Raw genomic sequence first — 21,872 nt, 5'->3', positions numbered from 1 at the left:
GCAGGCTGTTGAGCTCTATCAGGTCGGTACTTAGACGCAGTACAGTCGAGCTTTAGTGGAGGCCATGTTTTGTCCTTGTTTACCGCCACTTTTGATAAACGATCGGACTTCGCATGCGTATTGCCAGTCCGCCTAGCTTTCCATTCATCTCATGTTGCACACAAACTCTCACCTCGGGGTCACAGATTTGGTGCCATGGTCGGAAGTAAGAGGGTCGTGCCTCTACGAAATCCCATCGTTAGCGACGGACGGGGTTCGATAAAGGAAACACTGGACCACGCAAACGCTCTAGCCAACCCTCGTACCAAGTAGAGCGCGGGCAACTACGTCCATTGTACGAGAGGCAGTTAAGATTCGAGGGAGCGGCATCGGCAGTGCCACGTCGAGGCTCGAACCAATCATGTCGATTCGTACGCAGGCCATTTAGGCGGATTGGCGGAGTCGAGATCCGGGCAACGGAGCTGTTGCAGAGTAACGCGGCATGGGGAGTCAAGGCTCTGGTATTCTTTGTACACAGCACAGGGTCAGGTTCCGATATACGCTCTGGATTATGTACACAGTCAGTAGTACATACTGTGGAAACTCGGCCTTGGTAAGACGACAAGGATTATCAAGCTCACTGGGGCCAACCGTGGACCATCACGAGGCTGGCGACACCACGACGAGGCTGACTGCTAGAGCTGGAAAGGGACTTCGACCGGCTCTTCAGTGTACACAATGCCTTGTCACTGCCGGTCCGGACAGCTACACAGTATGTACAGTACAGTGCCATGCAAGAACACGCATCCGCCCGGAGTCTTCGTCACATGCGATCCACGACGCCCAGCACCTTGACCCGACCCTTGCGCAGAAGTAACCACAACGCCACCCTGGCACAAGCCAATATCATCTTCCCATGTCGACGTTGGCTTCACATTACATCCCAACCACTGCATACTGCACTAGGCAAAATGCTGGGTAAAGAACGGCATCACCTTCTCTAGACACCTCTTGACCTCCACAGCTTCCCGTTCCATCCTGGTTCTCTGCTCTCGTAACCTCTCCATTTCAGCGAGCGCCTCTCTCTTCTTCGTGGTAAGATCTTCGAATCCGCCAGCCAGCTTCTCATTCTCTCTCCTCAGCTCGAGCTTCTCCCGCTCGTGTTGCTCAACATCTGCCATCAGAGCCGAAAGCTCGCCCTCTTTCCGACGGAGATTTTCTTGGTGTTTGGACGTAGCAAGCGCCGTGGCCGTGACTTGCTTCCTAAGCTCGTCATTCTGGCCCTGCAATTCCCGGAGCAATTTCTTGGACTGATCAAGCTCATCGGCCGTACGCGCGAGTTTGGCCTCGGCGTCTTTGTCAATCTTGGAGAGTGTGCTTTCCAGATCCTGCAACTTGCGTTCCTTCTGGTTAAGTTCGTTCTTCAGGGCGCGGATTTGGACGTCAAAGTCTTCGGCTTGTCGTCTGCTCTCCTCCGTGCGCAGAGTCTCGGCGCGATGGAGCTTCTTCTCCAGGTCTCCAGTGGCACGATCCCGCTGTGCGAGCTGGCTCTTCACAGAGCGCAGTTCCTGCTCGAGACCTTCTGAGGCACGGTCGCGCTGTGCCAGCTGACTCTTCAGAGAACGGAGCTCTTGCTCGAGACTCGACGCACGGCTTTCCTTATCTTTCTCGGCCTGCTGCAAGTTTGCCTCCAACTCCGATATCTTCCGGTCCTTCACGCTCAAGTTGCTCTTCAATGACCGGAGCTCCTGGCTGATGGTTTGCAATCGATCATCGTTCTGCGTGTGCGTCTTTTCCACATGCACGAGCTCGTCTTCAAGCTTTTCAATCTGGCGTTGCAGATCTTTCTTCTCTGCCTCCAGTCTCGTTATGATCTGGCCGGCTTGGAGGACTTGCTCTCGACGAGTGGTCAGCTCCTCGTCGATTTTCTTTTTGGAATCAAGGGCTTCGTCGAGTTGGTCTTCGAGCGCTTCCTGTTCGGTCAGGGCTTCAGCTAGCTTCTCGGAGAGCTCACTCTCTCGATATTGAAGCCTCTTGAAGATCTCTTCTTTGTCCAATGCCAATGCCCGCTCTGAATCGAGTGTTTGCTGGATGCGGTGCGCTTCTATTTCGGCACGCCTCCGTTCGTCTTCAACTCGTTGTCTCTCGGCCGCCTCCTGTTTCATCCTAATCTGCAGCTGCTCAATCTTTTCGTCTCGCCTCTTGACTTCACTTGCAGTACGAGTGGCTCCAAGCAGGGGTTTCATGCGGACAAACAACCGCCACCACGGGTTGTCTTGGAGATCGAGGTAGACGTTGAGGTTTCGTTGGATTACTCTCGTGGCTTCGGCACGGTAAAGCTGCTTGAAGGCCATGCGTCGTTGCATGAAGCCTCGAGCAATCGACTGGAACCTCGACATGATCTCCCGGATCAAGGCGTCTCGTTGCTCTTCCAAGTCGGCCAAGACTCCCGCCCGGAAGAACACCTTCGTCAGACCAACTCGATAGTTGGATTGCTCCATCTGCAATCGATTAAGCATAATCTTCGCCGCTTCTTGACCTCCCAAGTATCCCTTCGGCATGTCTTTGCAAAGGACCTCGTACCGCGATCGGAATTCGGCAAACGTCAATCTGTTCGGGAAGCCTGTACGCGCAATGCGGATGCCCTCAAGCACACCGTTACATCGCAATTGATCCAGGACCAAGGGCGCCACAAATTGCTTCGGTTTCTTCTTGTGATTGGGCAGGATACACCGGACGAAGTGAGGCTGTGTTGAATGCAGCTGCCTCATCAGAATGCTCAGTTGCTCCTTGTGCCTCTGCGCAACGGTCCGAAACAAGCCCTTTTTGACTCGGCTTCTTGGACTGTAAGGCTCATCGACCTCGTCCACACAGTCGCTGAAGAGGTTGGCAATGTGCTCATCTTTCGACGCGGCAAGCAGGCGGGTTAGGTTGTCGTTGAGCGGATCTTTGTTCTTTTCCAGCCAGCCTTCCGTCGAGTATTCTACTTCGGCCGCATAGTGCGTCAGGATGAAGCCTTGCCGAGTACGCGCCGGCGCATACTTCGTAGTCTTGTTCTCCCACAAAGAGTTGAGTTTTTCGGTGAACGACTTATCGGTAGCTTTTGGCATCACCGAGTCTTCATCAAGGCAGGAGAAAATGCCGATAGGATTGGGTAGCTCGATGAGATCGATCGTAGGCTGGAGGTCTTTGCCGAAGTCAATGAACTGCCACTCGATCTGCTCACGCGCGTATTCTTCTTGTTCCAGGACGAACATGTAGTGGTTGAAGAACTGTTGCAGCTTTTCGTTTGTGTAGTTGATGCAGAGCTGTTCGAAGCTGTTGGTCTCAAAGATCTCAAACCCGGCAAGATCCAGCACTCCGATAAAGTGGCTATCATCGCTGCTAACACCACCTCGGTCAAGCTGGTTGTTGATTTTCGACACCAGGTCTCCGAACCCTCGCTCGTAAATGCCTTTGGACAGCGCATCAAGTGCAAGACGCACTTGCTCCGGTGTTTGCACTTTCTCAACCCATTCTCGGCCGGCTTTCACTCTTGGGTGCAGGAGACCTTTGACGAATGGCTCAGATTGCACACCCAATAACCGACAGGCCTTATCTACAGATGCTCGCGCTTCGGTAGTCAGTGAAGCTTGGTCTGTAGCTCTGCTCTCCTGTCGGACGCCAACATTGCCCAGGTGTAAGATCGCGGCGACGGTTCGGAAAATGGCCATTTGCTCCTTCTCGGAGAAGTTCATGATGTGGAATGCCTCAATCAGGGTATTCCACTCGTCTCGATCAGAAATCCCACCAATGGTATCATTACCGGCTCGAGTATAAGCAAAGTCCTCGACATCCATGCCGGATAGGAGCAGCGCATCTCTCATCCGTTGGTCTGCTCCGGCCAGCAGCTGGTAGAAGACGTGGTAACTTCGTTCTTGCTGGCTGACTTTAACCACTCTTGACTTTTCGAGCAGATACCAGTCGATAAAGGCGCCAGCAATTTGACCAGAGCGAGTGAATTGGATACGAATGAACTTTCCGAATCTAGACGAATTGTTGTTGCGGACTGTCTGAGCGTTACCGAAGGACTCCAGAATGGGATTGGCTCGAAGGATTTGTTGGGAGAGATTTGAGAGCTGTTTGGCTGGTGTTCTGCCTGTTATGGGCGTGTCCAAATCCGACGTCGCGACCGCAGCCAGGTACTGAATGACCTTTTTCGTATTCTCGGTTTTGCCTGCGCCTGACTCACCCGTCACTAAGATACTTTGGTTCTCTCCTTCCTCGACTAAGCGGCGGAAGGCAGCGTCAGAAACGGCAAAGATATGGGGTCGAGTGTCTTCCCTCGCTTGTCCTTTGTACATGCGAATATAATCGTTGCCGTAGATGGGCAGAGGGCAGTACGGATTGATCGCGACCAAGAATAGACCGGAGTATGTGTAGATCAGATCAGCCTGATATCGGGTGTAGAGGTTGTGGATGACTGAGCCTTCGTTCAGATGAGTGAGTTCAGCCATGTCGTCGGCTTTGTCGAACTTCGCCGGGTTGACCTTATCCACCTCATCGACATCGGCCTCTATGGTTGAGCCATTGTCGAACTGTACAGCAACCTTGTTTCCCGGTAGGTCTTCCGTTATCCATCCGCGAATGAATGCCTTTTCTGGATCTCTAACCCAGACATAACGCTTGCCAGAAAAGTCATTCTCCCCTTCGATGGCTGAGATTCTGTCCTCACTCTTGCGCATCTCTTCTGACTTGATGAACTTGGGTGCAAATGTACTGGATGAACTCGCCTGTCGCTGAAGCGAGTTGTTCCGCATATGGGAGGGGACAGAGCTGAAGGACGCCGTAGGCGAATACGACTGTTGTCGTTCATGTCTGGAGGCTGCCGTGGGGGTCGGTGTCGGGGACGCAAACAGTAACGACTTGTTGTAGCTGGAGGAAGACATTGGCGTCTGGACCGACAAATCTGAATGAACTGATCTGGTGAAAGGCCGCTGACTATGGCCGCTGAAGGGGGATGTGTCGGGACTGCGATCGTGAAGCAGCATGTTGCCGCTGGAGAGAGAGAGTTCGCTATCTCCCACAACCGGTTGTGCGCTATTGCTGTCAATACATTAGTACATGTTTGTTCAGTGGGTTTGACAGTTTCGTCCAGCCAGTGGGTAATGGTGGGTGTTGTTGTTTGGGGCTCGATTGGGCATGGCGCACCTGTACAGGGCAACCAACGCGCCACCTACTCGTACACATGAGGACCGAAGACGTAGAAGTGCTCGTCCGTAGGCACAATCGCCGCTACGGTGGGCGTCAGGAAGCAGACGATCAGTTCTGTCGTATAGCTCAGCAGTCCACCGTAGACCGGGTGCCAAGTGAAAGTCAATGTCTGTCTGTAGTGCAGAACGACACCACTCAGTCTGCGACCAACTCTCATATATCTGAAGCAGATGAGTGTTTCGACCACCACGAACTGGAAGGTAAACTCCCATCCTTCCGGAAGGAACTGTGCGATCAGACCGATTCCAGGACGGCTTCGGAGCCAGAAGGCGAAGTTGTCCGGCATCGTGACACTCACAGCTGCGTGTTTGAGGTGTCGAATGCGCGGACTGTCACAGTGATGATGATGAGCGGTTTTTTGGAGTCAGTGAGAGCGTGTTTTTGTGGGATCCCCGTTCGGCGTCGATGACATCGTCCCGGCGTCGTCTCTCTTGACTGTTTTCTACCGACTCGTGTTCTGCTGAAATGGCGCATCCTTACTCTTCCACCGCGATGTATGCGGGCATACCCTCATACGCGCCTCAGCAGCAGTCCTACTATCCCTCATATCCATCTAATGGCCTACAGCAACAGACCCAGATGCCTCCAGGCCTTCTGCAGCAGCCTGCGCAGGGGCAGGGGCAGGGTCAACCAACGACATTTCCTGCCTACCAGCAGCAGCAGCAGCAACAGCAACCGTCGCCCTCGACCAATGGTCCGAGATTCGAGCAGAACTCGCAGCTGCCCCTTCCTACGCCGCCCTTTCCTCCTTTCCCTCCTCCTCCCATCAACTTCAATACCGACTTCTTCAAACAATTTGCGAGCGGGAGCTTTCTGCCTCCACCTCCTCCCAATCTCCCTCCAGTGCCTCTTCCCAGCCCCGGATATTCCCAGCTGACTGCCGCGGTGAATACGTCCACCTCATCACCATATTCACAGTTTTCTGCAGCTGGAGTACAAGGTTTTGGTTCAGGTTTTGTTCAAAATGAACAGACGCGGCAGCAGCACGGCGACCCATACATAGGTTCACAACAAGGCGCCCATGCTGGGACGGAATGGCCAAGAGATAGCCACACATACAACGCACCTATGGCAGCACAGAGCGCAAGTGCAAGCAATCCGCGCCCCATTTCTAGGGGTGTGATAAGCCTTGTCAAGGAGAAAGGTGGGTGCACTAAGCCTGTGATGTTCCTCATCTAACCACTCTACAGATCAGTCGCTTCCCTCGTTTGGCTCGAGATCTGACCTTGACATGCTTTTCGCGACTGCCCAGAATCTGATGGGACCAGAGACGCCTGCGCACGAAACGGCTGTGCCTCACGATATGGATAGAGACGACCTTGGCGAGCATGATCCAGCAATGGATGGTGGTGCTTCCCGTAAGTAACTCTCAATTTCTGTCTGCAACTTGAACTGATCTTATTTAGCCTATGATCCGACACGCCCAGCGACCATCCAAGACCGATCGTCCGGCAGCTTCGGGCCCGCCAGCAACGCCGTTAAAGCTAACGGCCTGAAGAAGGTGGAGAGAGTCTACGACAACAAGTCACACATTGAGTTGAGACAACTCGCTAAGGGTGCAGTTCTATCTCTCGTACCTCACAAAATCCTTTACGCAGATCTGGTCAAGGAAGGCGTGAATCCGCTGATTTTGCGGGAGTTGTATGGAGAGCTTGGCCTCAAGATTGAACCGGAGCAATACAGAGAAGATATTTCCATGTCTGGCACGAACGAAACACCGCCAGCTCACTCGCCAAAGGTCGATATGTATGAATACGCCGTCACACAAACTGGTGCTCAAACTGTCATCCCAGCAGCTTCTGCTGCTACTGCTGCGTCGGCAGTGGCCGCTGAGCCTCCGCCACTGACGGCGAGCCTGGATGCGAGAAAGCAACAGCCAGCACCAAATGCCAGCCTGGAGCGCAAAGATAGGATTGCCCAGCTCCTTGCTGCGAAGGCGGGTCGGTCTACTCCTCCCCAGGTCGTTCAACCCGCCGTTTCACGAGAAGAGCCTTCCCTGTCACTTCCTGCCACGGCCCCCACAAACTCGACGGAAGTTGCTGCAACCTCTGCTACCTCCCAAGTTGCTCCTGTCACCCAGCCAGAAACTCCTGCCACTCTGTCCGTTACTGGTGTCAACAAATCGAAGGGGCCAGTTGGGCTGGTGAAGCAGAAGATGGAACAGCTGAAGCGTGAGGCACAGGCCCGGAGCGAAGCTAATGTAACACAACCTTCTTCGGCACAAGCGGCCACTCCTGACCGTAACGATTCGGTGGACGTGACCGAGTCGAGTCTTCACCTCGGAACCTTTACGCCTCTGTCGGCAAGCAAAGTGTCATCCTTCAATCAGCCCTCAATAACCTCTCTGATACCAGGGTTGTTTATGAGTTCCAGCGAGGCGCCCCGGGTCGCTGAATCAGTCAGTGTATCTTTATCGTTCCAGTCGACGTCATCCCTGATCCCAGCGAAGCGCTCCTCGGACCTAAACACCGCTCCATCAGCCTTCCAGCCACCAAACAAGAGACCGAATACGCGACAGGACCTGCCAGATACGTCTGCTATTCCACCTGCAGACAGTGACCTCGATTATGAGTCGGAGGGCGAAGTTGTGGAAGATATCGAAAATAATGGCATGGTCCTAGATCAGGAGCCTGACCAAAGTTCTCGACGGGAATATCAGCCTCAAGGGTCGTCCCTTGCCACCTCTCCCTCCTTGAACAGATCCGGCGGTGTTGACCAAGTAGCCGCGGCGTCGCTGCAGATTGCGTCTAACAATGGACCTGAGAGTGATCAACTGTACCGAGCCAAGCAGTCTGAGATAGAGGCTATGCGGCGAAAGATTGCTGAGATGGAGCGCAACAAGTTGAAGAAAACCCGGAGCCAGTTGGGATCGCCGTCGTCTTCGAAGCCTGCAACACCTCCAGTTGGTGGCGAAGAACATCAGCCGAGCAGCTCGCCAATCGCTCAGCCGCTTGAGTTGAGTGGATCTCAGCGAAAACCTTTCGGGAATAGGACCGCGTCCAAATTGACTCGCGAGCAACTTCAAGAGCGAGCTGCCGCTCTGAAGGCGGAAGTTTTAAGGCAACGATCACAACGTCAACAAGTGTTGCAAGAGGGCCTACCAGATCTTAACGCCGAAGTAAAGAAGACTGGGAGTCGGCTGGAGAATTCGCGCAAAGAGCTAAGCCGGATTCGTGGACATATCCAAAGCCTCCAGGAAGAGTTGAACCGATTGGTTGCGCAGGAGAAGGAGCTTAATGAGGAGGTTGGGCGGTTCGAACAGCAGCTCAAGCAAGGCCAAGAAGGTCAGAAGCAATACTCAGACGAGTTGCAACAGATCAAGCTCGAGAAACTTGCCGAAGAACAAGCATTACCTGCTCAGCAAGAACCGGTCATCACCCCGGCAGCGCAGCCGGCAATTAAAACAGATTCACAGACACTGCCAAGCCTGAGCAACGGAGATGGCGCCAGCCAAGGGCCTGTCCACCAAGACGACCAGGGTCTGCACGCCGTACAGCTGGGCTCTGCCACCGCTATGCTTGCCGAGGGTGATACTATAATGCGAATGGACGACAATGGCGACAGCCTAGCGCCAAACCAGAACGCGTCCTCTGCACTCGAACCCGCGATTGAGCACGAACAGGAAATGCGGATAGGCGATGTTACAGAGCCTCCTGCTCCCGACCCTTTTGAGATCACTCCGCCTGAAGAACCCGATACCGCCGATGCGCAGCTTCAGGCTGCCCTTGATGATCAACTGGGAGCAGGCGAAATGGAGATTTCGCCGGAACCTGAATATTACGAGGAACCTCACGAGACGCTGCCCAAAACCTCTGTGGGACAAGAGTTGACGGAGGAGACCATGGACGTGGACAATGATAGTAACGGAAGCGCGAGCATGTCTGGTTCAGATGATGAAGAGGAAGGGGAGTACGAGCCGGCTGCGGCCGGCTCTTCTGCGTCTATCCAAGAAGGCGAGTACGAGCCTGCCGATGTCGACACTTCTGTGCCAATGCAACAATCGGATGACGAAGACGAATACGACCCTGAGACAGCCCATATCGAAAGTGGCACCCCAACGACTGCAGTTCCAGATGATACCGACGATTTCCACAATACAACGGCAGTTATGGATGGAGTAGGAGCCGTTGCCATTCCGGCCGTGTCTGAGGCTCCTGTCAACGGTAGTTCCGCAACGGCGTTCAAGGCTGTCGGGTCTCCCATGGAAGAGCGAGCTCCGATTGATGATGTCTCTGTTGTTTCGGAAGTCCCAACTAACACCCGGGACGATCTTGAATCAGATGCCCAACTTACCGAGGTCGATGCCATAGTCAAACCGCCACCAAGACAGAGCGAAACAGCTGAAGCCGTTCCTTTCCTCGGCAGCACCAGTACTACATCCATCCACTACGTACCCTACAAAACGCCCTTCAGCTCCTTCAAGAGCTATCGGTTTCACTCTGACTTTAACGATACGGTCAAATCGGGCTACCGTTCGCTGACATACAGCAATAACATCGATCACTCTCGCCCTCTCTGTCCAACTGAACTTTCTGGCCAGACCTGCAGTGATCAGAATTGCGAAGAGCAGCATTTCAGCCAGCTGGGTTTGCCAGACGAGAAGATCCTTGTGCAAATGTCTTCGGCGAGCGATATCAAGGATAAAGCCACCAAGGATGAATTTCACGCAGGGCTGAAGCAGGTTATCGCCGAACTGAGAGCCAATGAGGTCAAGGACTTTGAGAAGGTGGCCGAAGCCCTTTCGAAGTATCGACGAGATTTCTCTGCTGCGAGGGAGGAGAAGGATAATGAGCCAGCGACAGCAACCAAGGAAGCCGAATCTATACCCGTTGAAGGAGGTCCAGATGCTTAGGGAGTCAAAGAGAGGTTCGCCTCTACCACCCTGTGCAAGCGGCTACAAACTTCCGTTCGACGCAAAACGCGATGTAATCGGGTGGTCGTCGAGGCACGAAGCTGGAGTACGATGGATGGTGGACTTGGGTTGTATCTTTCCATGATATGGATGCGTCTTGTCTTCTGAGAACGGACGATTTGGACGCGTGCGAGATCTGATGCCACTTGAAGCGTATGATCAGTATGTGTCCCCCCAAGGGTGTCCGTGGCGCTCGAAGATCTGCTGGGGTCCTCGCATACGGCGAGACGCAAGGGGTAATGCACGCAAAGCAGCCGGGAGACGGTTGGGGTTTCCACAGTGTACAATAACATTTTTTGTGATAGCAGGGAGTTGAAATGTGCTCGCTGCCTGGACATTGTCACAGAGGGAAGCTCACTCATTTGCGAGCATGGAGTGTTCGGATTGCACTTCCTTGGTTAGCCACAGCAGGGGTTTCTGCGAGGCGTGGATTCATAGCTGCGCAGGCATAGCATCAAGAGCCTTTCTAATTACCCCATAGCGAATTGTATCAAACTCTCTCACCAGATTTGGCTCCTCAAGGCTCATCGCAGCTGGGACCTGTTCACAATGCCGCTGGGCCAAGGGAAGGGTGAACAGAGGCGAGAGCAACCGCGCAACGAGGAAAGAGCGAGCCATTCAATGCCAAGGACGAGGGAGGCACGATCATCACCGTCAAGGGTCTGGCCAACAAAACTTCACATCTGCCTTATCACCAGCTTCCTACCGGTTTCATTTCCTCTCTCCACCAGTCTTCTGTCTTGATTTCAGTGCTGCTGCATCCTTACCTCCGAATTATGAGTGTCTCTCCTGATGGATTCCGTGGGCCTGTTCTTGCCGTTCGCAGACTCCGCAATCCTCAAGTCTCTTACAGTACATGACACCTGGTTCCGCGCCTGTCACACTGCGTCACACCCCTCCTGCTCGCTCGATGTCGACATATCGCAGACACGGCCAGTCAGAGGTCAGCGAGGTATGGTAGAACGAGTTTCCGCGTCTCTTGGTCATGGCAGTCTGGCAGGTAAGCGAACCCGTCTACCGTCGGATTGACTTTGGATAGGTCGATTTCCAACATTTAAGTCCTACCAGCTTGGAGATAAACGTGAAGAGTTGGAAAAATCTCGATCCAAGCTCAATCATGCCGCTTGTGCAACAAGTACCTCACGCCGGAGCTGGCAGGATGCTCGACAACCTCGACGTGCCTAAAGGCCGCCCCTTTCTCGCCTAGTAACTGCACGACCGCGTTTGAGAAAGCTGGACTCTGCATCAATCCGCCTCCCAGGACCAATACTGAACTTTGGGTATCGATCTGTCCGGAACGGGTAAGGGTGGTGAGCAGCCGCGCCAGAGCTTCTACGGCCCTGTCGACAATATCTTTGGCTTCAGGGTCAGATTTGCTAGCCTCGATGACAAGGCGAGCGACTTGTGCGATGCGTCTCTTCTTCACCAGTTCCGACGGCCACGCCAGTACTGTGCTCAGCAAGTCGAAGTCGTGCGTATGAGTGCCTAAGGGCCGAAAGTGATCAAGTACTAGGCTTTCGATCTGTGAAGCAGGCTTGTGCACGAACCCCCGGTCTCGATCGCGCGCTGTAGTGTCACCCTCCAATGCAGCCAATGCGATGCGTATAGCCCGCCGCCCGATGTCAAAGCCTGAGCCGTCGTCACAAAGCAGATGACCCCAACCTCCTGACCTTCGGGTGCGAACGAACCGACCTTCTTGACGCTTGAAGCTCATTGCAACAGATCCAGTCCCAGCTACGAGCACTACCGCTGAATCGACGTCGTCTTTCTCGGCAGCTGTAATTGCAAGAAGCTCAATATCATTTGTGATTGTCAAGCCTGTTCCTTGTGGTCGCGCGAACAAGTTCTCCAAGGCTTTGTCGACGGCCATGGCGATATGCTTTCGATCATGCCCGGCTAGCGCAATCCAGACAGAAGAGAAAAAGCTGGGTCTCCAGCTCTTGCCGCTGAGGGTGGGCAGTGTGTCGCAGGCCCGTTGTATTGCTAATGAGATGGACGCAATTGAGGCTTCGACGCCGATATCTGTCACATTGCAGCCAGAGGAGACGCCCTGCCCATATTCGCCATCGACGGATAAGACTGCTGCCGCACACTTGCTCCCCCCTCCATCGACGCAGAGAAGATATCTCTGGCTCTCGCTATTTTGTGGGAGCCATGGAGTGCTGACCTGTTCTAAGAGGTTTGCGAGGACACCACCGGTTGCATCAAGACGACGCCCCGCTTCTGACACAGACACCCCCAAGCTCAACGTTGTGATGGCGAGCTTAACGCTACCATCGCAATTGTGCAGAAGATTGTCGAGGTCCTCGTCCGATTTGGGACACCTCAGACCACAGACTGTTCGTAATATGTTTCGAGACCGCTGTTGAAGTTTGAGGTTCGTGGCTTTCAGGTCCACCATCTATTGCAATTAGCACGTCTCGGTGAGGTTCTGATTCCGGATAGCACCAACCATGTTCCCGAATGTCTTTCCCAACTTGATCATCGTCCCGGTGCTCAACATATTGAGCACCAGCTTGGTTGCAGTACCCGCCTTCATCCTCGTGCTTCCCGTGACGACCTCTGCTCCGACGATGGGGCTGATCATATAGTCGACTATGTTGGTTTTACTCATAGCGGATGGCTCCGTGCAAGCTACACCTATGGTGGCGCAACCCAGCCTCTTCGCATATGCGAGGCAGCTCAGCACGTACGGGGTGCGCCCTGAAGCGGCAATGCCAATCAACGAGTCGACCGGACCATGCAGATGGAGTGCCTCAAGGTCTTGGACCGCTGCATCGGCATCGTCTTCGGCCCCCTCTTGTGCATGTCGAATGGCTGCCTCTCCGCCTGCAATGATGCCCACAAACTGACCTTCTGGTGAGGAGAAGGTCGGAGGGATTTCTGACGCATCCAAGACTCCCAGCCTGCAAATAACGAGCCATCAGCCTCAGAAGCACAGTCACGGTGGACTAATATTGATGGCTTTACCTGCCGCTGGTCCCAGCACCGACATAGACCACCCTGCCTCCAGCACGGACCCTACCAGCTAAGCAGTCAATCGCTGCCGCTATGGCTGGGATACATTTTGCTACCGAGCCCGCGATCGTAGCGTCCTGGTCATTGATGATGTGGCAGAGTCCGAGCGTGGAGACCCGGTCGACATTGGACGAAGCCGAGTTTCTTTGTTCGGTTTGCAACTCGGCCAAGTCGTTCAGTGCTGCCATTCCGCCCTTCTTGCTTTCGAGACACTTGTGGGCTCGTCGACTTCATCCTGTCTCTCGACTAGCCCGGGAAAATGCCCTTCTTCCTTTGCAGATGTACAGTGCACACCTGCTTGCCATTCCGGATCTTCTGCCGTTCTCGTTGCAACATTCCTTCCAACACGACTAATTAATTACGCACCGAAGTTACCGAGCCGCGGAGTGAGCGGAGAAGCACGACTGCAACCCTGCAAATTTGGCCCGGGGTACCCTTTCCCGCAGGCAGCTGGAGATTACCGACACGGCCTAATCGTTACTTGTCTTTCTCAAGCTTCCCGTCCCCGAGTCGATCCTGTCCCATTGAAGACAATGCCTCCTCATTTCGCAAGCTCGTGACCTCGAGGCTTATCATGGGCTATCACGCCTATCAAGGTGAGGAGCAGAGTGCAGACGCTCGATGTAACGGTGCCTTTAGATGGGAAGAATAGTGTGCGCGAACATGTTACTGGCGCCGCCTCCTTATATGTTGGCTACGCCACCCTTTGGCGTAGCTGACACGTTTGCAAGCGGTCTTCGAGGCATCTCCTCGACATGGCCATGGCAGAGGAGACACAGGCTGTGATGCCGGTTGATACTCAACAAGGCGAATTCGAGCGGGGAGGACGCTCTCACTTTGCTCGCGTCAAGTCGTTGTACGCGCACCCATGGACGCAAATCATCTTGATTAGTCTGATATGTTTCTGCTGTCCTGGAGTGAGTAGCAAGCGGATGGCAGCAAAATGTTCTGAGCATTGACGGATGTGCAGATGTATAATGCCCTTGGAGGACTGGGAGGCTCTGGCCAAGTTGACCCTACTGTCGCCGCAAACGCCACGGTCGCGCTGCTCTCGGCAACTGCTGGCACTGCCCTGTTCCTCGTCGGCCCCTTGTTCTCCTATACGGGTCCTTGCATATGCTTCTTACTGGGTGGCTGGACATATGCTCTGTACAGCGGAAGCTTGCTGAATTTCAACCGTAAGAACATCCCTCTATTCTTGCATATTACTCTGACTGGGTTCAGACCACGACAATGGGGGCCTTTGTCATTGCGTCTGGTGCTATTCTGGGAGTCGGCGCTTCCATGCTGTGGGTAGTACAGGGGGCCATCATGACCACTTATGTCGCCGAATCCCAGAAAGGTCGTGCTATCGCCGTCTTCTGGATCATAGTCAATCTCGGAGGTGGCGTGGGCAGTCTCGCATCGTTCGGCCTCAACTTCCACTCCAAGTCAGGTACCGTCTCCGACTCGACATACATTGCATTGATGGTCATCATGCTCTTCGGCTGGGGTCTGGGGCTTTTCATTTGCTCGCCCAAGCGCATTCACCTTGCGCAGCTCCACGCCGCGGTGGAAAGTGAGAAGCACTCGTGGAAGGCCACGATCGACATTGCAGTGAAAACGATGGCCAGTTGGCGTGTCTTTTGCATGCTGCCATTGTTCTTCTGCGCCAACGTGTTCTACTCGTACCAGCAGAACCAAGTCAACGGCATGACTTTTAACATTCGGACTCGCTCACTGAACGGGTCTCTCTACTGGATCGCACAGATGCTGGGTGGCTTGCTCGTTGGCGTCATTCTTGATCTCCCTTTCCTCACACGGCCTATGCGAGCTCGCGTTGGCTGGGTCGTTCTGTTCGTCACGGGCATGTCCATCTGGGGAGGAGGATATGCATTCCAGAAATGGCAGGACAGGCGTCTCGCCGCCGGACTCAAGCAAGACATCGACTACACTCAGGGCTCCCGATCGACCGGGCCTATCTTCTTGTACATCTTTTACGGGGCGTACGACGCACTGTGGCAAGGGTTCTGTTACTGGCTCATTGGAACGGAGTCAAACTCGACCTCGCGAGCGGCCATTCTGGTCGGAGCATACAAGACCTTCCAGGCGACGGGCGGTGCCATGGCGTGGAGAATTAACGCCCTGCATAAGAGTCCCATGACGCAGCTTGGTATGAACTGGGGTTTGTCAATGGGAGCCTTGGTGATTGGCCTGCCCACAGTCTGGACCGTCACGACCAGGACGAACGAGAAGCCCGTGCGAGAGCAAGAGCTGGAGATGAAAATTCAAGAGGTCGAATCCCAGACGGGCAAGGAGTGACATTCAGGTCTTGGGGCTTGGGCCCGCTGTTGCAAGTGAAGTTGAAAACCACTTTGCTACGAACCAGAGCCAGGCCAAACAATTGACATTCCATAGCAAAATGAAGTATCCAGCTTGGATGGTCGCGTCCCACAGGAGCAAGGCCAGTCAAGTTATCGAGGTGGATGACATTTGCCTTTCCATCGTCAACTGCCAAATTTCGATGGTCCCGACGCTGGCAACAAGTCTGGCGGTACCCTACAAGCGGCCGCCAATCATGAGGTACGCTCTCTAATGTATCGTGCCGGCCATACTATACGAGGCTGAGATGGCAAGAGACGAGAACTGCTGAACAGCGAACGACTCTGTGCCGTGGGAGTGGCCTCAAGGAGGCCGCATCTCAGTGGTGGCGTTGATTTCGCCGGAGCCAAGTTGAGGCAATTACATCAATGTGTAGGAAGCCAGATACCGGCCAAGTACGGAGTACGCTATATCGTATGTACGTGGTATAGTGTCTGGGTGTACAATTCACAGTAGTCCTTTACGAGGAGGGAGGACCCGGCGAGCCTGGCCAGGCAGAGCAGCGGACAACAACGCCAAGACTGCCGGCAAGAGTTTCCGTCCCCAAGTTGGCTTTCCGCCACTGCAGGAGGCAGGTTCAGCCGAAAGGCAGGCACCAAGGCAAGTATCCCGAGTGGTGCTGATGAGAATTGGAGAACTTGTGGCACTCACCAGGACTCACTCCACCGGACGTACTCGAACTCGTACTAATACTCTACTCGTACGGAGTACTCATATCCAAACAATCGGCACTTGCTGGGTTCGCTCCTGTCGCACGTCCCACCTACCTACACCGTCCTGTCCACGCGCTGTGGAACGGAAACGTCCTATACTCCCTCCATTTACTGGCCCACGGGTCCTGCCGACCGGCGCGGCCACACCCCAAGATGCCCTCCTCATGCAAAGACATCCGTACGTCCCTTCCTCTCTGTGGCTCTGGTTCCCGGCCCAGCATTCTCTCACCGATTAACCCACCTCACACACCCACTGTAACATGGACATGAATATCAACATCATCATACTGACCCAACCCCAGGCGCCGCCCTGGCCCAGTGCCTCCAAAACTCCGACTGCATCCTCGTCGACCGCCACACGCCCCTGGAATGCCTCTCCTCCCCTTTACTCGAGACCCTCCCCACGCAGTGCCAACAGCTAAAGATCGGGTTTCGCGAGTGTCGGCGCGGGTTGGTCGACATGCGCAAACGGTTCCGCGGCAACGCGCCCATCTCGACGAGTCTGGAGCTCGAGGGGGGCGGCAGCGACGACGGCAAGGGCAAAGGCACGCAGCTTTACGGGGGGAGGCCCGCGTTTGATGTGCGGGAGAGTATGGGCAAGGGGGCCAGAGGAGAGGTGCAGGGGTTGGGGTTTGACGAGAGTAAGACGAGGGGCTTATGAGCGTTGGATTCGGTTGGACTTGGATCTGGATTTGGTCTTGAGTTCGGAGGTTGGCTGCAGCCGCGCTGGAACTCAAGTTGGGGGGACCAGCGTGGCATCGCACAATGCTGCACGGCACAGAAGGACACCGCACGGCACCGAGGTGCTGTTGAAAGATGCCAGCTGTGGTGAACCACCTCCCAGGCGCGGGAAGCCTGGTGGGGTAGCCCGACGCGGGATGCTTGATGCTGCAGACGGGTTCTCGACATGGCTATATCGGGGGTCGACATCACCGTCCATTCTGGAACTTTGAGATGACCATCATGCGGGCGTTACGGAATGATGACGAGGCCCGAGTCCGGTGAATCTGCGATGTCAAGAGCAACAGCAACGGATGATTTGACGGGAGGTATCGGTAGACCCATGTCGAGTTTGATATCAACCAAGGGTCACTGGGGGGGAAAGGTGTTGCGGTGGGATGGGTGCTGGCACGCCGCGACCTGGTGTAGTCCGGTTGAGAGTGTCGATGCTTGGAGGGGAAGGCCATGATATCATAACCATCTCCATTGCCAACTCTCCTCTTGTTCGCGGTGAGAAGAGCCCCAGGTCACTGGTTCAGGAATCCAGGCGCTGTATTTATATGGAAACGAAGAACCTGTATATAGCGTGTGCCATCACGCCTCGTCTCTACAATGTAAAAACCATCTTTCGTCAAATGTACAACGACATCATGACATCCCAACCTCTGCGAAAGGTCATCATGTCTAACGCTTCCATTGGCAGGCTACATTTTGTGCTCCATGATTCCGATCCCGCATGTCTAGAGCCAGAGCCCGATATATCGAACACCGTAAAGTACACAATTCATGTCCCCTTGCCATTGCTTTTCTTTCCATACCGGACCGTGCCAGGGAGTGCAGTGCAAAGCCGCGTGCTCGCCACGCTACCTCGAGCCCATGCTGACGCTCAACTTCCGCCGCCGTTCGGCCTCCTCCTTGGGGGGCTCGCAATACAGCCACACGACAACAAACAACAAGAACCCGACAATGACGCTCCACAAGCCACCAATCCACGGCCACGCGCCCGTGATGGCCCAACTGCGCGGCCATTCGTCGTGGGCAAAGTGGCGGACCGTGACTTGGCGTTTCACCTCGATGGGCGTGAGGAAGGGGCGTTTGTAGTTGACCTTGAACGCGAAGATGCCGTGCTGGTCGGGCGTCGTGAACGTCGTGCTGAAGATGGTGCTGTTGGCTGTGCTGGAGGTCGAATGGAGCGGAATGCGATGGAAGGGCGAGAGCATGGAGAATTCGAGCTGAAGCGCGTCGTTGGCCGGGATGGTAAACGGCACGTAATGAGTCTTGTCGTATTGGCCTATTGAAATGGAGAATTCCTAAACCACAAATATTTTGATTAGCCCGGAATCGTCCCTCCCAGCTGAGGTGTTGGAGAGCACCGAGGGAAACATACCACGTCGTTCTTGATCCGGTAGATCTCCGGGTTATATTGTTGGCCGCTGAGGGCGGTGGTGTTTTCGCTCCCACTGGGCTTGGCCGCCTTCACGATCTCACGGTGCTGGACGTGGAAGACCTTCAACACACCGACCTCTCTGAAGGTCCATTCGGTCAATTGCCTGGCAAAGTCCCTGTTCATGGTCTTGCTGTTGTCACCACGCGGCCCCTTGACGGACGCGTCAAGCCATTTATCCTGCAGCATCTCCAGGGATCCCAGCACCGTGAAGCGGGCGGAGTTGCGTGCTTGCATGGCCGAGATGAGGGCCAGCTGCGAGCCGGTCGCGAAGAGCTCTTCCGCGCTTTCTCCTTCTTCTTTCGGATTGTATGCGTATGCCGTGATCGGGGCCTTGAGGATCGGCGCGAGCAGAGGACTGGCATTTCCTAATGTCTGTCCCACTGCTTTCGGGACCGCCAACAAGCCATCACCGCCAAAGAAGTTGACCACATCCGGCCTCAGTGGTCCCGGTCGATTGACCAGTAGAACGTCATGTTTCTCAGCCGCGGAGACCGTGTCATAGTTGAAGTGGTCGACAACGACCGAGTTCTTGTCGGGAGACAATGAGATGTCGAACTCGAGGAGGAGTGACGAGACGGCTGAAGGGGTGCCCGACTGTGAGGACAGTCCAAGCAGGATATTTCCACCGCTATTCACGTACTCGAGAAGGATCTTCGGCGTCAAAGCCGGCCCGTAGCCTGCAACCATCAGTATCTTGTCTGCTCAGATCCAAGACGCCGAGCTCACCTTTCGACTTCGGAGGGGTGAGGAGCAAATGGTCGTATGCTAACTGGCCATGTCTGAATAACGCCAGGTTCTCGTCTCTCGGGGACTGGAACGACAACTTGAAGTCTCGCGCTGAATAATGCAGACGTCAGCACCCTTCCTTGACCGATCGGTCGGTGAGGCACCCATACCCTCTAAATCAGCCCAGAACTTCGAGTAGAGTCCTCTCTGCGCTTCGTCTTCAAGGACCACGAGGAGTCTGTCTCCGACTGCGCTTTTCGCCCATACAAGTTGCAATGAGGATAGAAGAAGGAGACATAACGAAGAGAGGAGCCGCATGTTGGGGAAGGAAGCGCCGCACCACCGCAGCTTGCTGTTTTGGTTCACGAAGTTGCGCTCATTACAGTCGATGCACATGCGCTGCGGAGAGGTGGTCAATATTTCTCCTCAGCCTCGTCACTGTCTGAGTTTGCGATTCGCCGTATTTTGCCAAGATGAGGAGACGGACCATAACGGCGATCATGGGGTCTGCAAGTTTCGGCATCTCCGATAAAGAGTCTGCGCTTAGGGCTGCCACATCGACTCTCAGCTGCCAGCGCGTCGAGAGCGGCGATTCCTCACGCAAGAAGACAAGTGTCACTATGCTGTCACCCTGGGTGGCTGCAAGCACTTCCTGCATCGAGGCATTCAGCGTGCCCGCCCTACTTCTGCCGGCTGTAATCCACAAAAGTGACCTGAACGCGGTCGCTATCCAGCCTTTCCATTCCGCAGCGTTCGCCTCGAATGTTGAACAAGTCGACACTCGAGCCACGACATCCCCTCCACAGCAGTGAACGAGCTGTGTGAACCTGTTGTAGGTTGCCAATCCGCCAATCGAGTATCCTCGAACCACCGGATACATGTCGCCTACCTTCTTTGTCCCTTTCGCCCCTCAATCTCGTTGGGTCTCCTATCTACTAAGCTGATGCTGACCCTGCTGCTGCTTGATCGGCTGCACTCACAATCGTCGTCCCGACGTCGTCTTGACCCTCGGCATATTGATGTTCTTTGACCCCAACTGCTAACGCTATTGGTGGATCAAAACTCGGTCCGTCGACCGTGGTGTCGTCCCAAGGAATTCGACACCATATAGAACCTCGTCCAACAGCCAACAAGGCGAGCGATCAGGTTCATTCCCAATCTGGCCCGCATCGGGAGATTCGCAGTCCACTGAACACAATTCTCGAACCATAAGGGCCCATGGTGGACAGTCATGGACTTTTCCCATCCCGATGTCCGCTAGGACCTGGCTTCCATGTTAGAACTTGGGGGTGGGGATAGCGGAAACGCAGGTACAGTGCCTGGCTTGGCGAGCTCACATGCAGCTGGGCTGCATCCAACTCTGTTCGGCTCGCACCTGGCGCATGGATAGGAGCTCCAGCCTCCGTCCCGTACTTTCCTCACTTCAGCCGCCCGTGGCAGAGGCATGGAATTCAAACGCCTGCGGAAATGTAACAACCAGCGCCGGCGAGTAATGGTCAGATGCGACTGGGGAAGCGCTCATCAATGCTGACGAGCACGAGCACCGCAAACGTTTCATATCATGATGCAGGACTTGTCGTTCCCGAACGCATCTAATACCCTGGGAGAGTTACAACTGATATGGTATAGGAGCGGCAGGCAGTCACGTATAGATGGTGCGCTGGAAAGGCCTTTTCTGATCAATCCTGAGATCCTTGGTTGAGAACACTTCACCTCCTGCGTTGAATGTCAATCTGCCAATCCAGGTACACACAATCTCGTCCCGCCGCCGATGGTGCTCTGTCGAAGTCGCTTCGCTCAACACCACCCTGCTCAACACCACCCTGCTCAACACCTCCCTGCTCAACACCTCCCTGCTCAACACCTCCCTGCTCAACACCTCCCTGCTCAACAGCCCCATGCTCAACTAGCAGTCGGACTATACCCTCGCGACCCTCTGCTATTGCTGCCTGTAGTGTACTACTCCTGAGCATTGACGTCCGCTCCATGCTCAACTAGTAGTCGGACTATACTCTCGTTACCGAGTACTACTGCTGCCTGCAGTGCACTACCATATCGGTCACCCAGAGCATTGACGTCCGCTCCATGCTCAACCAGCAGTCGGACTGTTTCCGGATGACCTTTTGCTGCTGCTGCCAGTAGTGCATTACTAAAGCCACGCTGAGTATTATTAACGTCCGCTCCCTTCTCAAGTAGTAGTCGGACTATACCCTCGTTACCCCTTACTGCTGCTGCCCGTAGTGCACTATTATAGTTATAGTCGTTACCCTGAGCATTAACGTCCGCTCCCTCCTTAAGTAGCAGTCGGACTATACTCTCGTGACTTTTTGCTGCTGCTGCCTGTAGTGCACTATTATAGTGGCCACCCTGAGCATTAACATCCGCTCCCTCCTTAAGTAGTAGTCGGACTATACTCTCGTGACTTGTTGCTGCTGCTGCCTGTAGTGGACTACCATATATGCCTCCCTGAGCATTAACGTCCGCTCCCTCCTTAAGTAGCAGTCGGACTATACCCTCGTGACCGTATACTACTACTGCCTGTAGTACACTACCATAAAAGCAATCCTGAGGATTGACGTCCGCTCCATGCTTAAGTAGCAGTCGAACTATATCCGTCTGATCTGTTTCTGCTGCTGCATGTATTGCACTACCGTAATAGCCACCCAGAGCATTGACGTCCGCCCCCTTCTCAATCAGTAGACGAGCTATTCGCTCGTGACCAGAATTCGATGCGGCTTGTAGT

At 54.5% G+C, this 21,872-nt stretch overlaps 8 protein-coding genes across 8 annotated transcripts in view; 3 read left to right on the top strand and 5 right to left on the bottom strand.

The window, feature by feature from the left end:
* Nucleotides 1-941: 941 nt before the first annotated feature.
* A1O7_03232 (myosin heavy chain) lies at nt 942-5,009 on the bottom strand (the record flags this gene model as incomplete). The annotated part of the gene is made up of 2 exons (XM_007757257.1): nt 942-1,495; nt 1,559-5,009. 2 exons carry the CDS (start codon nt 5,007-5,009, stop codon nt 942-944), a joined length of 4,005 nt encoding a protein of 1,334 aa, XP_007755447.1.
* Nucleotides 5,010-5,194: 185 nt separating this feature from the next.
* Nucleotides 5,195-5,518, bottom strand: A1O7_03231 (uncharacterized protein; the record flags this gene model as incomplete). The annotated part of the gene is made up of 1 exon (XM_007757256.1): nt 5,195-5,518. The coding sequence occupies one exon, from the start codon at nt 5,516-5,518 to the stop codon at nt 5,195-5,197; it is 324 nt and encodes a 107-aa protein (XP_007755446.1).
* Nucleotides 5,519-5,724: 206 nt separating this feature from the next.
* Nucleotides 5,725-10,084, top strand: A1O7_03230 (uncharacterized protein; the record flags this gene model as incomplete). The annotated part of the gene is made up of 3 exons (XM_007757255.1): nt 5,725-6,376; nt 6,423-6,590; nt 6,639-10,084. 3 exons carry the CDS (start codon nt 5,725-5,727, stop codon nt 10,082-10,084), a joined length of 4,266 nt encoding a protein of 1,421 aa, XP_007755445.1.
* Nucleotides 10,085-11,255: 1,171 nt separating this feature from the next.
* Nucleotides 11,256-13,350, bottom strand: A1O7_03229 (uncharacterized protein; the record flags this gene model as incomplete). Its single annotated transcript, XM_007757254.1, has 3 exons — nt 11,256-12,545; nt 12,597-13,050; nt 13,115-13,350. 3 exons carry the CDS (start codon nt 13,348-13,350, stop codon nt 11,256-11,258), a joined length of 1,980 nt encoding a protein of 659 aa, XP_007755444.1.
* Nucleotides 13,351-14,395: 1,045 nt separating this feature from the next.
* On the top strand, nt 14,396-15,463 carry A1O7_03228 (uncharacterized protein; the record flags this gene model as incomplete). Its single annotated transcript, XM_007757253.1, has 1 exon — nt 14,396-15,463. The coding sequence occupies one exon, from the start codon at nt 14,396-14,398 to the stop codon at nt 15,461-15,463; it is 1,068 nt and encodes a 355-aa protein (XP_007755443.1).
* Nucleotides 15,464-16,389: 926 nt separating this feature from the next.
* Nucleotides 16,390-16,897, top strand: A1O7_03227 (uncharacterized protein; the record flags this gene model as incomplete). The annotated part of the gene is made up of 2 exons (XM_007757252.1): nt 16,390-16,414; nt 16,539-16,897. 2 exons carry the CDS (start codon nt 16,390-16,392, stop codon nt 16,895-16,897), a joined length of 384 nt encoding a protein of 127 aa, XP_007755442.1.
* Nucleotides 16,898-17,819: 922 nt separating this feature from the next.
* Nucleotides 17,820-19,447, bottom strand: A1O7_03226 (oligosaccharyl transferase complex subunit OST4; the record flags this gene model as incomplete). The annotated part of the gene is made up of 4 exons (XM_007757251.1): nt 17,820-18,266; nt 18,344-19,080; nt 19,130-19,240; nt 19,300-19,447. The coding sequence occupies 4 exons, from the start codon at nt 19,445-19,447 to the stop codon at nt 17,820-17,822; spliced, it is 1,443 nt and encodes a 480-aa protein (XP_007755441.1).
* A 1,641-nt stretch (nt 19,448-21,088) lies between these two features.
* The window catches only part of A1O7_03225 (uncharacterized protein), a gene marked incomplete at both ends in the record, with an annotated part of 3,473 nt that continues 2,689 nt past the window's right edge, over nt 21,089-21,872 (bottom strand). Inside the window, one exon of the mRNA XM_007757250.1 lies at nt 21,089-21,660. Within this exon, the coding sequence (XP_007755440.1) occupies nt 21,089-21,660 (572 nt within the window). The remainder of the gene's footprint in view (nt 21,661-21,872) is intronic.

The sequence above is a fragment of the Cladophialophora yegresii genome (genome assembly GCF_000585515.1).
Source record: "Cladophialophora yegresii CBS 114405 chromosome Unknown aczIN-supercont1.2, whole genome shotgun sequence".
NCBI lineage: Eukaryota > Fungi > Ascomycota > Eurotiomycetes > Chaetothyriales > Herpotrichiellaceae > Cladophialophora > Cladophialophora yegresii.
This window is presented reverse-complemented; position numbering and strand designations above follow the sequence as displayed.